Here is a 15,203-nt window from a genome sequence, read left to right as displayed (position 1 = left end):
TTGAGGTTGCAAAGGAAAAGAAAGAAGAAACATGCATGGACACAGTTGCTCATTTCCTAGGCATTCCTAGGGTTCTGAGCCTGGCATTTGTCTCTACGGTCTGCTGCTGGGCTTAGTCAGACTGGCCTATCTCTGCGTGTGCCACCAAGCATTTGGGACAAAAATCAGGAAAGGGGGACTGGATAAAAACCACTTTTGAAAATTTAGGATCTCAATCCCTCATTTAAACTATGTGATATTACCTTTCTATATAAACCCTTTCCAACTAACTTCAATAAACACTGCCATCGGCTTTGAATATGGGCACGTTTATTCTTTTCTAAAACTTAAGGGTTCCTGCTGCTTGAAAATAACGTCTCCCTGTAATGTCTCACCTATTCTTAAAGTACCTTTCTGGATGTATGTTATCTTCTACTGACTGAAATATGCCTAGTTTCCTTAAAAAGAAAGTTAAGAACCATGGAATGTCAGTACCAGGAGGGACCTGAAGGCCCACCTGGTCTAATTTCCCCCTTAAAAATGAGAAAATAGAGAGACGATTTGTTCCCAGGCTAATTTGGGTTTTCTTATTTTCACGTTAAAGGGAGCTTACTTCGGCTAACTTGTCTGTAAAACTGAAATACAAATGCATGAAAAATGACTCAGAATCTAGCCTTTTCAACAGTTTTTCTTTCCCATCTATGGAAAGTTACTATTTCTATATTTCTCCCAAATAAACCCCCAGGGCTTCCAGTCTGTAGGGTGGTAGTATGGATCCTTTAGGCCTACTGTTAGTTGTATCTAACAGGTTCCTCCTCCACCACCCCGCACCATTTCCTAACTCATCTGTTGTAATGCTTCCATGGTATAAACTTTGTTGTATGCGCGGTTTCCTTTTACCCCAGAGAAGTCTACATGCATGTCTGATCTCTCGTTTGCAATGAGTTGTTTTTTGCCCAATTACATTATGTCTCACCATGTAAATCAGTTCTCACACAGCATGGAGGGCATTCAAAATAATTGTTCCTCACATTCTTCACACTAAGTCTACTGACTTTTTTCTCCTTCGTCACATTTGAATCTCGATTCTTGATTCGCTTTTTTCTACTGCAAAAGTTAAAATGAAGGAAGGCACTGCTTGATTCCTTTCACAGGTGCTTCCCAGGTATTTATAGACTTACATTTGCTTGAGAATGGGATTTTGTGGGAGATACCTGGGGAAAATTACCAATATAGCTAGACCTGAGACTTCCTGGGGTGAGTGAGTCTAACAATAAGAACGAAGCAACTTGCTGTGGCCAAAAGATAGCTCTTGCCTTGGAAGGAACACCAAGTTGGATGTGCTTGTTAGGGGAAGATGTGTATGCCTGAGGTAGAAAGGTAGCCTGGTGTTGAGTAAAGTCTACCTTCCAAGGACACAGCAGGGAGGAACTCAGAGACTAATTATAAGGGACCATTTCCCTGGAAAGCAGCAAACACAGTTTTGAGAATCTTGACACAGAACAGTTATGACAAAAGAAGCTTTATTTGTTTGGTAGCAGGAGAGTCACACCCTCAAAACTCCAGAAAAGTTGAAGTGAATTTACAATGATTTCATACACCAAGGTTCCTCCTACCCCAAACTGGAGACAGATTTTCAAGGACAGATGATGGAAAGAAAATGATGCTTACCCAAGACATTCTTCATCCAACAGGTATAAAACTTTGTCTATCATGAGTCAAGCCCTAATCTAAATGTCTGTTAACTAATAATTTATTAAGTATTGCTGCCAAGTAATAGGGCAGACGTTGCAAGGGAAATATACATGCTCCAGTGTAAAGGTTTATTCCAGGGTTGAACTGACCTCCTCAAAATGTGGTCTGGTCATTTGCTGCGTGCTAGGCTATAGGAAGGAAGGTTCGGGAAGAACAACTCTACAAACCAGTTTGCCCACAGCGGAGAATGAGAGCAAGGGGCTTGTGCTACCACACATAGGTTAGACCGTGTTAGTCAGAATCTGGCTTTCTTGTTCACTTATTCTGGAATTAATCGGGTCCACAGCAGCAATAACCACCAGTGACCGGCAGACATCCCAATCGAACTGTCTTAGAGTGGACATCTGCTTATCTTGCAGATCCCCCTTTTCTCCCCAAAGCTCCTCAGGGACATCAGGGCATGGGAAGCAGAGGAATCTGTCTGGAGGGGCAGTAGTATACATCATTCAGGTCACAAGCATTGGTTAGGGGGACTCAGAAGAAGCTGTTCAAGCAAAAGGAGAAGAGGAACTCATGCAGGATCTCGAGGGAGACGTGAGGGTCAGGTACAGCTCAAGCAACAAAAAGGGGAGCTTGGTGGAAGGTAAAGAAACTGTGTTGAGGATGTGAGGGATCTCAGACAACTACCTACTTGAGGACTACTCGTGTCCTCAAGAACCGAAGACTGTGACAAGTTCCGTGAGATGTGAGGAATGCTCGTGTGGGCTCTTTTTCTCATACAGGAGGTATAGAGGCCAACCCAGAAAGCCTCATTTCCCCTGAAGTTTTCCTACTAGCTCCAAGGAAGCCATCACTGGAAAAGCCCAGCTACTTCTGCAGAAGGACAGATACCAATGTTCCACTTTCTCCTCAACAACTCAGAGGCATGGTCCATCTAGGAGACGTGATTGCTAAATGTCACTGGGCAAGGTGGAGACACAGAGGAGTGCCAGTGAGTGCCATGGGGTCACTGTTGGTGACTTAATCTCTGAGGTCCAGGACATTCAACTCTTGAGCTTGAGAACATGCTGGTTTACACCTTCACTGATGGTTGGTGGGAACAGTGTTTCAGCCTTGGGTACCAAGTTCTGAGGTTTGATGGGGGCTTGCTCTTGAAGTGTCACCTGCTGGTCACTGGCATGTCACAACCTGCATGGTCTGTTGGTCGCCCAACAGACTTCTCTTTTGCACAACAAGATTTCACCAGGACAGATCCCTACTTTGGAAGCATTCTGATCCTCTCGGAGGTTCTCAGAGAGCACTCTCCTGAGGCAGGTCTTAGGCCTGCACCTCCCCGATCAGCCCTCCGATGACTCCCTGTCTTCTGTGGTGTTTCAGATACAAAAACCCAAGAGGGGAACTGTCCAAGGCCTTGTTGTATGTAAAGATTCTTCTGACGCTAAAGCTATAGATGGTACATGGGGGCAAGGGTGGGAAGGAGGGGGCAGGGAGCGGGAGCAAGAGATAGAAGGAGTAAAAAATAAAAAATAAAAGTAGATTGGAGAGAAAAGTGGAGTGAGGACGGGGGTTGGCAAGGTGGCTGGGAAGCTTGGGGGGGCAGAAGACTGGAAACTGGTTTTTAGTAAAAGATAGCTTCTTACTTTAGGTTCGCAGGGGCTGCAGGAGACCACCAGACCCCAAAGGGCTATGAGCCTTCCACCCTGGGAACCCAGAACCTGACTTGGACTTACCTGCTGGTGGCTGTTGTGTGCAGCCTCCTCCTCGATGCTGTCGGTGAACTCGGTACTAGCATCTTCAGTATCGTCCCCTGCAGCTGCACCTGGAAGTGAGTCCAGAAGAAAAAGGTGACTCCTTTCACAGGTGGCTTTCAGATAGCAGCTACAATTACACTTTTTTTGCACCTGCCTCTGATTTCTTTCTTTCTCCGTATGCGTGACCCCCTAGCCAGCAGGGCTGAAGGCGGGACCAGTGTGCCAGATGTGTAGAAAAGCCTTTTTTGCTATCACTATTAGTATAACATTGGACTAACATACAACTTAAGTCTTAAAACCTTCTCTGGCTTTGACTGCACAGACCTGTACCCGAGAAGCTGGCTGTTAGATAGGGTGATCATCCCTCTCACCTATTTCCAGAAAGCCTGAATTATTCTCTGTCCTGCCAGTCTGGCAACGTAATGACTTTCTCTTCTGAGATATGGGCCCAACATGACTAATCTTTTCCCCCACTAATGAGTGCTCAGAGGGTCTGTATTTACTCGGGATTAAGGGCGCCCGACTTTTCTCATACTTTCCCATCTCTGGGATCAGTTGTGCATGGGGTGACAATCTCTCTGAAGAACACCCCTCTAGGGGCTTTGTGTCCTACAGAAGCTCAAGTCCAGTCAAGACTCAAGGCACAGAATGATTTGGGTGCTTCCTAATTCCTTCCTTTAACCTCCCTATCTCTCTCAAACTCTTGTTCAACGCCAACATCTTTTGCCTGAAGGGTTTCTTATACGTCTTTGTCCAAGAGGGTTTTAATATGTTCTTTGTTTCTTTCTTTCTTTTTTTTTTTAAGTTTATTTACACAGAGAGGGAGAGAGAGAGAGAGAGAGCGAGCATGCAAGCAGGGGAGGAGCAGAGAGAGAGGAAGAGACAGAATCCCAAGCAGGCTCCATGCTGTCAGTGGAGCACAATCTCACAAACGTTGAGATCATGACCTGAATAGAAATTAGGAGTTGGATGATCAACAGACTGAGCCACCCAGGCGCCCCATAATACATTCTTTTATTCCTTAAAGATGAACACCGTCACCCTAGAACACAAACATCTATGCCTTGCAATAAGGGACAAGTAGCTGAAGTTCATGGTCTGGGCAAAGGTCTTAGACAGTGTCGATCAACAGAACTTTCTGCAGTTCTATGGATGTGCTGCCCAATACAGCAGACATATGTGGCTACTGAGCACTTGCAATGTGGCTAGAATGATTAAGGAACTAAATTTTTAACTTAATTTAAAATAAAATTCAACTAGCCATACATGGCTAGTGGCTGCCATATTGGACAGAACAGAGCTAGGGCCTTTCCTCCTCTCCACATCTGTCTAATAAGAGACTGTCCATCCAATTTTAGATTAAGACCTGTGGCCCACATTACTCATTTCTTCTAAAAATGGAGGATTTATGATGGTTAATTCATTTTAACACCAAGGAAAATCTACCCTGATAATTCCTGGGTCTGTAGAACAGGTCTTACAGAACCTACCCAAGTTAGAGAAGCTTGAGATCTAGTTCTCACCTCCGCAACCAACCTATTAAAACTCCTCTTCTGACCACTGAGTAACCTGGGCCTGAAAGAGATTAGACGGTGGGTCCATGGTTATACAGCTGGTCCTGACAAGAGCTATGCCAAGAAGTCATGTCTTTGGACTTTCAGACAGAGGCAACTCACTATTCCTTCTGGTGACAGATTAGATCTTTGTTTCTTCTTCCAAGACCAAAGAACCTGCTTCTGAGCTCAGACCTCCATGGATGAAAGGCTCTGCACGAACAGTGACCATTCACTACCCTCGCTGCAGATAAGGTGAACAGGAGCAGTTCACACCTACATTCCATCTCTTGTCATCTGCAAGTTCAGGCCAGAGTGCTTGCCACGACCCAGGCCGATCTCGTTAAAGTATTAAAAGGTAGTAAGCATGCTGCCCTAACAACTTAATCTTATGACTCATTCCATGAATGTTGCGTTAACTTTGGACCGAGTTCCTGTACCCTGTACCATAAAGTGTGACCTACAAAGAGGTATATCCACCACTCAGCACTTTTGGAGATTCCCTGCCAGACAGTGTACAATAGGCATTTCCAATACTCCATCTTTCAAACCAGCCCCAGAACCGTGTCATCCACAATACTGGTTGTGGAAGAACACGCCCCCTACGCTTTGGCGACTCACTGAATCCGGGATGCTGATTCACTTGAGGACATCCCAATCCTATCATGCTTATTTTGGAAAATATTCCCTGTACCACAGTAGAGATCAGAATCTTTTATTTTTTTTCCCTGCAAAGAGAAGGAATGTCCCACTCAACGACAGATTAAGAAAATATAGTTTTCACATTGAGCTTTGGGCCAGAGAATGATCCTGTGGTTGAAGAAAGCTCAGCTGTAGGAGTTCAGGTCCTCCTTTCCATATTGTTCTTGGTGGCTTGGATGGCCATGCTGCCTCACATCCCCAGGGGATTCCTGTGCTAGGTTCCAGGAGTAAGGTAAGGGAGGACTAGAAAAAGTGACTGTCCCTGGTCTTAAAGGCTTTTATCTCACACTTTCTTCCCTCCACTTACCTTTGTCAGCCTTTCTGATGCCACATCTGCATTTTTAGGTAATCTTCTCTTTAATTCATTCAGGGACAGAATACCACAGTTTTGACTTCATCAGGAGTTAGATGGAGACAAAGTAAGAATGCCCATTTCATCCCAACATTCCATTACATAGGTGTTTTCCTTTTCTTATTCTTAGCTAGCTCAGCCTGCTCTAGCTCCGTTGGGGGAACTTCAATGGTTGCTCAGCCTTTTACCAATTTGAGTTAGAATGCTGAAAGCTTTGGGTGGGGGGGGGGGCTGGAATAAAGGTGAAAAAAATTTATAGAAAATATTGGAATAAGTTATCCTACGTAGAGCCCTGTAAGTTTACCCTAAACACCTTTCTTTCTGTTTTGTTTTTGTTTTTCGATCAATGATGATAAAAGAACTTCTCTTTTGTGAGGGAACACACTTTCCTAAGCTTTTACAATGCAACAAAATACTATCTTCCAAACTAACTTGGAATGCTCTAAATTTCTAACTTAAAGGCACTATACCTTATATTCACGAGCATACTGCTAATTATTTTACATACCCTGAAAACTAAGAGTCTGTCACTTCAAATTTAATTTTCTTCTCCAGGTTTTATCTCCAGGTTAAGTTTTATATGTTAGACTAGAAATTTTATTAAACATTTTTTTATTGGAGGCTTTGATGGTGGCTCTGAAATTTGAGAAATTGCAAATTTCTCTCTGTATTTGACATATATAATGGACGTGGTACCTAAAACTCCCCGTTAGGTTTAGAAAAGTATTTTCTCCCAGCTATCTGGCTTGATACAGTACACAGAAATAAAAGCCTCTAAAATACTTTAAATCCTTAAGTGAAAATTTTTTATGCATACGTATTCTTTTAATCATTGAAACAACAATTGAAATTTTTGTGGAACTTTGTAAGTTGAGGATGGCATAATTAATAAGAATATGGACTCTGGAGCCTGATTATCTAGATTAGATTTCTGCTTCTGTCCTTAGTTATGTGACTTTAGGCAAGTCACAACTTTCTGTAACTGTTTCACCTCTTCCTTAGGGTTAATGGTGATATCCACTCCATACAGTTGTAGTGAACTTCAAAGGATTTGCTGCTTTTGAAGTGCTTAGAACAGGGCTTGGCATACAGTGTGTACCCAATAAATATGGCCTTGAATCAATATTAGTATCATTGTTGGTAAACTGACATGGATCCATGGGCTGAAAAAAGGTGGCCCCAGAACATAAATGTAATCAGCAGAGAGAAATTTTATACCTAATGTTATTAACTGGAAGATCTTGATGGAGTCTATTCTGCACTTCCTTACTTCTGCTTCCCGTAACAGGAGGTTTGAAATAATACTTTTTGGTCTCTCTGCATCATAGGAGAGTTGCAAGAACAGAACTTGCAGCAAGGTAGGATGCATTCTTTTGAACAGGTCTTTTATAAATAGGACTCATCGTTATTACATTATAACTGCCTTACAACGCCATCATGTATGAATAAGCCTTAGGGGAAAGGTCATATAGTGTTATTTTCATTCTTCAGTAAAGGAGCCTAAACTGGGTTGTCCCCAAATTCTACTCTACAGTCATTATTGTTTCCCCTTTTAGCCATTTATATTCAACCAACAGAAAAGGAGTAATATTTCCCATATAGTTACTCAGAACATAGCAGGAGTCACATCTGATTTTGGAAGGGGACGGAAAGAGCAAGAACCGTACAGAAGAAGCAGGCGTGTGGTGCTAAGCCCTGGGGTGGTGTTGCCCTCAGTGCCAGGCCCTCGGACCAGATCCTCTGGGCCATCACACTTGCACTCTTAGGCACTCTGCCCTGCGCTCACCGCGAGAACTCTCGCATGTTCACATCATGAACCAGCTAAAATATCCCTGACTTAAATATTACGATGCTGTGTGACAAAAAAGGTCTCCTGTCAAACTGCCATTTCACCTGCATCCATTCCATTCTGAACCATAAAAAAATTGTAAGATTTCACATAGTCCTCTGCTGAGAAAATGCTTGGACTAGACAGATTCCGGATCTGATCCTGGAACAGAAGTAGCTAGAAAAGGAAACTGCCATCTGCGGTCAAGTTCCTTTAAGACATAACTTTGTCGTTAATCTGCAACATCTCTCAAGCAGCTTTCCAGCTTGTAATTTATTCAGAAAGCATTTTCCAGTGACTTAAAATTCTGTAACATTAAGGAATTCCGCCTGCTCATGGCCTCTTTTTTGCCCCCTCAAAGAACACAAGAAGCGGGCCTTTCCCGGAACATTTGTGGGAATAGCACCACCCATCACGACAACTGGTTCCTCAAATCTCCATCCTGCTTGCTACTGCTCTCCTTCAGCAAGGAGACAAGAAAGAGTTTTTAAGGTAAAGTAGTTCACTTCACATTTCTGGGGGAAGCGTAATGCTGTTTCTTTAGTCTCACTTCCTTGAGAGAGAATAATCCAGGTTTCTTCCTCTTCCTTCCTTTAAATAAATACAAAAGCATTCACTGATCCCAGAGCCTTAACTTTGGCTTGGAATTTTAGTATAATAATGATCAAGGGACGGATTGTCCTATAAGGAAACAAACAAAAAAAGACATGAGCTTTCTCTACTTCTTCTCATAAATCTTCTCAAGAATGAAACCAAATAGTGACTGTTTGGCCTTTGATACTTTTATTGGATCGGTAACAATTTTCTGTGTCTCAACTAAAGTAGCTAAATTCTAACACTTACGTATTTAAAATGTACACTCTCCATTTCAGCACAAATGTTAACACAGTTGAACACAGCACAGTGCCATGAATAAATGAACTTCCAGAGGAAAATGTACAGCTTGTTTTGGTGAAAAAATAGTCCTGTGAATAATCTACTGCCAAGTTATTGGATTGTTTAACATGCCACTTCCTTCTTCATTTAAACTGTTATGAGATCACTTCAGTTTTTCTCAACAGCCCTAGGATCAAAATTTTGTGTGATCAAAGTAAAGCTGTTTTTATTATCAAACTGAATACTTCATGGAAACAGATAGAAATTCATGATTTATAAAACATATTTGTACACACACACAGCTCTTAAAGTTTACAGATTGAGAGGTTGGTATTTTAGAGCAATGATTTTGTTAACTGCAGAAGGTAAGCACTACATATTAATGTTACACTAAAGGCAAAGCTAGCTACATGCATGTGCTAGACAATTCTGAGTTTTTAAAGGGAACAAGGAAGCCAATTTAGTTCATCTACTTAACACCCCTATTCTTCATATTATTTCCTAGCAAACATTTTCTTACTGAACTTTCTATATTTTATCCTTCTAGCTTTAGCAAAAGGAAAACAGTACGATAAATAAAAATTTTTATTTCTGGAATCTGACTTTAAACAACATGTTAAAGGGAAAGTAATGCCAAAAGAATTAGTACATCACTTTATAAGTTTAATCATTCTTTTTTGAAACCTGGTAAAATTCCCATTGTCCACTCTACGTGTTGTGATTCCCTACCACTACCCAACTTCCACTGGAAGCAAATTACAAGCAAAATTTTTATTTGGGAAACTCGTCCTGGCTCATGTGATTATACAGAAAGAAGTTGAGGACTTACCTTTTGTCAACACTCAGACTACTTAAAAGCAACATGTCTTCTAATTATAATAAAATTACTTAACAAAGTTATTACTCTAAATGTCTAGTGAGAGGGTATCTTAAATCCATATTCCAAAATGTTTTAAGACTCAGAAACTATTATCCTACAGAAATCACCCTGATGTATTTTCCCATGGACTCATTCCTCTGATTTCTTATTACCAGGTTACCCCACACAAGCTCCATATTCCTAGCTCCTCTTTCTATAGTCAAAATGGTTCTTTACTACTAAAGGCAGAAGAAAAGCTAAGTTTTAACTTGAAGAGAAAAGAGAGAAAATACTCGAGATGTTTGTATTTCACAGGATGTTAGTATCTGAAAAAGAAAGCTAATTGCACTTATTCCACCTCTGGTACCATTTCTACGAGCCAAGATGGATGATGGACTTTAAGGGCATGGGTCTCTAATATTTCATCCTAGCTTCCTAGGCAGTTTGTCACATTTCCACGCAGGTCACTGGCGGCAGACCTGGAGAATTACTGCTGAGGCCCTAGTTGAAGAGGCAACTTGAGTTTTTCAGGGACATCCAGTGTGAAGATTCTAGGAATTTTTCATATAAAAAGATCATGAAAGCAGAAAAAACAGTAACTTTATCCTACCAAACAGGAACTAGAGTTTTCTAATACTAGCTCAAGGAAAGCAGAACTATTGAAGTTTTTTTCCCTCTACGGTTTATAGTCTAAAGGGAAGTGACTGTAGGTAGGTCAACTTCTATTCCTCAGTGGAAGGAGCAATTTTTGGTGTAGTCTGAGCTGCTTCTCCTTTCCCTAATCAGAGGACCCCAGATTCAACTGGAAGACAGGGCACCCAATTTTCTTAAACTGTTTCAAATCTTAAGCCAAACTCCCCAGGACCAGATACCAAATCAGCATAAATTAGCATAAAAGTGAAAGGTCTTTTATGTACACCTAGCCCAGAGGTCACTTAGGTATAAACTGTACAAGCAGGATATACTCAAGAACCTTCTAGGAAAGCTTTTGTGGTGAGAATCTAATATACTGTACAGGTCATGATTTTCTGGATCTTTATAGATCTCTTACTGTTCATAAGGACATGGACAAATCTTTTAAAAATATGAATAAGGAAGTAGAAGTACCAAAAATACTGTGCTGTCCACAGTGAGCGAAGAGAAGGGCGTGTGGGAGAGGGGTAGGTAAGATTAAGGAGAAGCGTGCATCTATCAAGGCAAAGGCTGACAATATTAAAATAGCCCAGTCGTGCCTTTTCAGAAAAATAACGTGGCTAAACAGCTAAGAAGGAAACACCAGAAAAACGCTGACTTATACGAGGCGCTAATAATCATCAGACTTCAACAATATAAACCTGCAACAGAAAAGAATTTAAGGGAAGTATCTATCAAAAGGACTCCCATTTCACTCATTAAATAAATCCTGGAGGTCCTTTACAACTCTACAGCTCTAAAATTATAGACTTCATCTACCCTGACCTCTTACCATCATTACTTTGCATATTTGCTATTATTCAAAAACAAAATGTAAGAAAAAACAAATCTATCCATATGGATTTTACTCAATTTAAGTTGTATGCTTCCAATTAATCATGGCCTGGATGTAATTCATTCATTTTCTCTCTAGATTTTTTCTTTTTTTTTTTTTTTAAATTCAAGCACAAGGTTCTTGTGGGGCTTAGCCTCTGACTCTTGATTTCGGCTCAGGTCATGATCTGATGAGATCTGTGAGATTGAGCCCAGCGCTGGGCTCCATGCTGAGCATGCAGCCTGCTTAAGATTCTCCCCCCACCCCTCTCTCTCTCCCCTGCTCGTGCACGCTCAAAAAAAAAAAAAAAAATTAAATTATTGTAATGTTGAAAATGCCTGACAAAGGTAAAATAATCCAGTAAGATAAAGGGTCTGTACTCCTGAAGAGAGAATAGAATCATTTTATATCACGCTTAATAGAATTATGTGAATGATGTGGCCTATCACAGCATCATCTGTCTATGGGTTATAGAATAAAATTCATCAGAGTCGAGTTCTCTAATAAGATGCCAAATTATCCCACAAACTGTTAGACTAGCAAGTCCTCTCCAGGTAGCACTGTTTGCAAGCCTCATTCCAGGACATTAGTAGCAGATTTTAGCCACATCTATGGTAGCAAAATCAACCTCTTAATTTACCCTTTCTCACAAAATCACTTAATTTTCTAAAACGTTCCCCAAGGATCAATATTAAAGTAACTATAGCACTAGTCTGTCTCTTTGGGACCCAAATCAGGACCAGAATTCACTTACTTTCCTCCCCTGCTTATCTATTATGATAATTTTTCAATGGGAAGTTGGGTTTCTCATTATTCATCCAGCTACTTTAATATTTCTAACACTTAGTAACAGTTCAGGATACCAAACAAAATTTCTACTCTTGGAGGGGGATAGAAGCAGGGGTAGAAATTATCAGAAATTACTGTAATCACTGAGTCATTAGAACCCAAAAAACCACCCATGTTTGAATCTAAACAGGACACTTGAAAGCTTCCTTGGTCTGTTAGCAAAATTAAGGAAAAAAAAAAACAAAAAAAACCCAAAACACTTCCTAAATGCGTTATAATCATATGACAGACTAGTCTTTGGTGGGTTTAAGTTTTTGTAAGTTCAAATACCCCCTCTTTACTTCTAGAACATTACAAAAAGCTATGTGCAGGAGATGGTCCCCAAAGATTAGAAGACTAAGAAAGTGGATGGTTCCTCTGACACTTCCTATCTCCTTCCTTAAATGACTCCTCACCCCAAAGGCCATTAAAACTTAAAAGCATTTCCATGAAGAGAAAGGCTTAAGGCCATCAATCTTTTGCAAAATACTTAATCAGAACATCTCAGGGTGCTTCTCCTGGAGAACATTTTCTTCCCTGTCCATTTTGGTTTGACTGTTGTTACAGACATGGCTAAGGTTACAGAGACTTGGACAGAATTTAGAATGTAAGGCAACTCGTGTCAACCCACGAATGTGAAAGACATACAAGTGTCATGTAAAAAATGGAGGGAAGGGCGCCTGGGTGGCGCAGTCGGTTACGCATCCGACTTCAGCCAGGTCACGATCTCGCGGTCCGTGAGTTCGAGCCCCGCGTCGGGCTCTGGGCTGATGGCTCAGAGCCTGGAGCCTGTTTCCGATTCTGTGTCTCCCTCTCTCTCTGCCCCTCCCCCGTTCATGCTCTGTCTCTCTCTGTCCCAAAAATTAATAAAAAACGTTGAAAAAAAAATTTAAAAAAAAAAAAATGGAGGGAAAACAGAAAAACCATTGGGTGCCCCCTAGGTGAGAAAGAGTATGCAGTCACATTTATGATGCTGGAAAGCCTCCAGTGCCTGTTCACCAAATTCTGTGTTTAAAAACTAAAATCTCAGCTTCTAATCTAGGAAACCTCCAACCAGCAGAAATACGAAACCTCAGGGTGTTGAACCCATAAAGCTCCAAAAAATCCTCGTTACTTTTTACACTCTTGATATTTAAGATAGTAGAAATACAATCTACAGTGCCCCTTTCCTTATGCATCTCCTGCTACCATAAGAAAGCACTGAGACAATGACCAAAACCTGATCTGTGATTTTTTTTTTCTAAACTATTCAAACACTCCAAAGCTTATTATTTTAATATGGAGTAATGTATAAGCACTAAAACATGAAAAGCACAGGACTCCATCTAATGCCACTACCAAATGGCTGCAATAGGCTATTTAGTGAGATGCTGAATTTAGAGGGGGACATTACATTTGAAACTATCTTTTTTACATAAAGAATTGTGACTCTGAAAGACATGGGAAGCGTTCTTATTAATGTTCTGACTAAATAGTATACTCTTGGTTTAAAGAAAAAATAGTGATGGAATTTCATCCACATCTAATCTAATTTCATTATCCATTTGATTCAATATCAACTCTGAAACAGTATCAGAGAAAAAGGTTTACCATAAACACTTGAATGGTCTTTGCCTCTGCTCTTCAGCTTGACCCTTGACCCTTCTACTACTTGCAGTGGGCTATGGCAAGACTTGGCTTTGATTACCTTCTGAGAAGGGTTATACCACTTTTGCAAAGTCGTTCTTATGGACATTTAATCTCTCTCTTTTCTCTTTCATCTTGAAACTTTTATTTGATTAAAAAAATCCTCTCTCTCAAAGAGCAGGAGTTGACTGAATGGCAAAAATAATACACATGCATGCATTTATGACAGGATATGGTACATATGAAATGGGCGGTGAGGGCGGGGGAGGAACAAACTTTATTGGCCCACGGAAAGAGAAGAGGGGATGAGGGGGGCCGGGGAAAAGAGTGAATACGGGTGGGAAAACTGAAATGGAATGATTTAAAAGGTGCACATTCATTTTGTAACCTCCACCATTCAACTCAGAGAGAGAGCTGCACAGCGCCGCACAGGGAGACCAAAGTGAGTTTCACTCTGTAGCTGATGCTACTTGCAGCAGTTCTACCATTACCAAGTCACCATTTAATTCTGCCAAAGCCAGACAAGGCTCTCGGGTTAGTGCAAACAAGGTTTTCCATCCTGGGCTGCAGTCTGACCCGCCAGTGCTCAGAAGGCATGCTTGTGACGAACTCGCACACTTTCCAGTTCCCCACCTCCAATGGCGGCCAGGGTCTCCAGCCTGCTTAAGCGCTCCAGGCTTCTTCCAAGAACTTCTTCTAGCCGACCACGTATCACCTGGACCCCTTCTAGTTCCACCTGCAGAGTTCGGTCTCTCTCAGAGCTGAGTAAACACGCCACATGGAAGGAAAATGGATTAGCTGTCGACTGTAATGAGTCTACATATACTTCCAAAGAGTCATGAGACTTTCTAAATGATGCTCTCCAGGACACAATCAACGAACACAGTCTTTGTTTTGGTACTGTAACTGTTCATTGCTGACAGATTAGCAAGGCCTGCTCCTTTATGCTAGATTCTGGGCCAATGTCACATAAAATTATAGCTCCTAAGACTTATCTCACACCTCTATAGCCAACCTAAGAGAAATTTTGCTTTCTTAAAAAAAATTTTTTTTAATGTTTATTTATCTTTGAGAGAGACAGAGTACAAGCAGAGGAGGGACAGACAGAGGGAGACACAGAATCCAAATCAGGCTTCAGGCTCTGAGCTGTCAGCACAGAGCCCGACGCGGGGCTCGAACTCATGAACCACAAGATCATGACCTGAGCTGAAGTCGGACACTTGACCGACTGAGCTGGGACCCAGGCACCCCAAGAAATTTCACTTTTTGACTAAGAGTATTCGTTTCTGAAAAAACAAAACCAGGAAAAACTACATGCAAACTGAAGCAATACTGAGCCAAACAGGACTGCTATTAAAGATAGGTGTTCTCTTGGGGCACCTGGGTGGCTCGATCAGCTCAGGTCATGATCCCACAGCTCGTGAGTTTGAGCACCGTGCTGGGTTCTGTGCTGACAGCTCAGAGCCTGGAGCCTGCTTTGGTTTCGGTGTCTCCCTCTCTGCCCCTCCTCTGCTCGTGCTCGGTCTCTCTCTTTCTCTCTCTCAAAAATAAATAAACATTAAAAAAATAAAACAAAATAAAGACAGGTATTCTCTCATTTGTTAACCAAACTTGACAGAGCATTAAAAAGGAATCCAGTTCAAAGAC

At 41.4% G+C, this 15,203-nt stretch overlaps 1 protein-coding gene across 5 annotated transcripts in view; it reads right to left on the bottom strand.

Moving 5' to 3' along the window:
• Positions 1-1,482: 1,482 nt before the first annotated feature.
• Positions 1,483-15,203, bottom strand: part of LOC115519998 (myomegalin-like) — a 180,468-nt gene continuing 166,747 nt past the window's right edge. For 2 of the 5 annotated variants that reach the window (XM_030323934.2, XM_030323935.2), the window contains exons 24-26: positions 14,190-14,317; positions 3,405-3,493; positions 1,486-3,118 (exon numbers count right to left, since the gene is read on the bottom strand). In XM_030323934.2, coding sequence (XP_030179794.1) covers positions 3,113-3,118; positions 3,405-3,493; positions 14,190-14,317 — 223 coding nt within the window. In that variant the 3' untranslated portion in view covers positions 1,486-3,112. Of the gene's footprint in view, positions 3,119-3,404; positions 3,494-14,189; positions 14,318-15,203 lie in introns of all 5 variants that reach the window. The other 3 variants (XM_030323932.1, XM_030323936.1, XM_030323937.1) reach the window with 3 other exon arrangements.

This window comes from Lynx canadensis, chromosome C1 (genome assembly GCF_007474595.2).
Source record: "Lynx canadensis isolate LIC74 chromosome C1, mLynCan4.pri.v2, whole genome shotgun sequence".
NCBI lineage: Eukaryota > Metazoa > Chordata > Mammalia > Carnivora > Felidae > Lynx > Lynx canadensis.
Note: the sequence above shows the minus strand (reverse complement) of the source record. Positions and strands in the feature narration are given on the sequence as shown.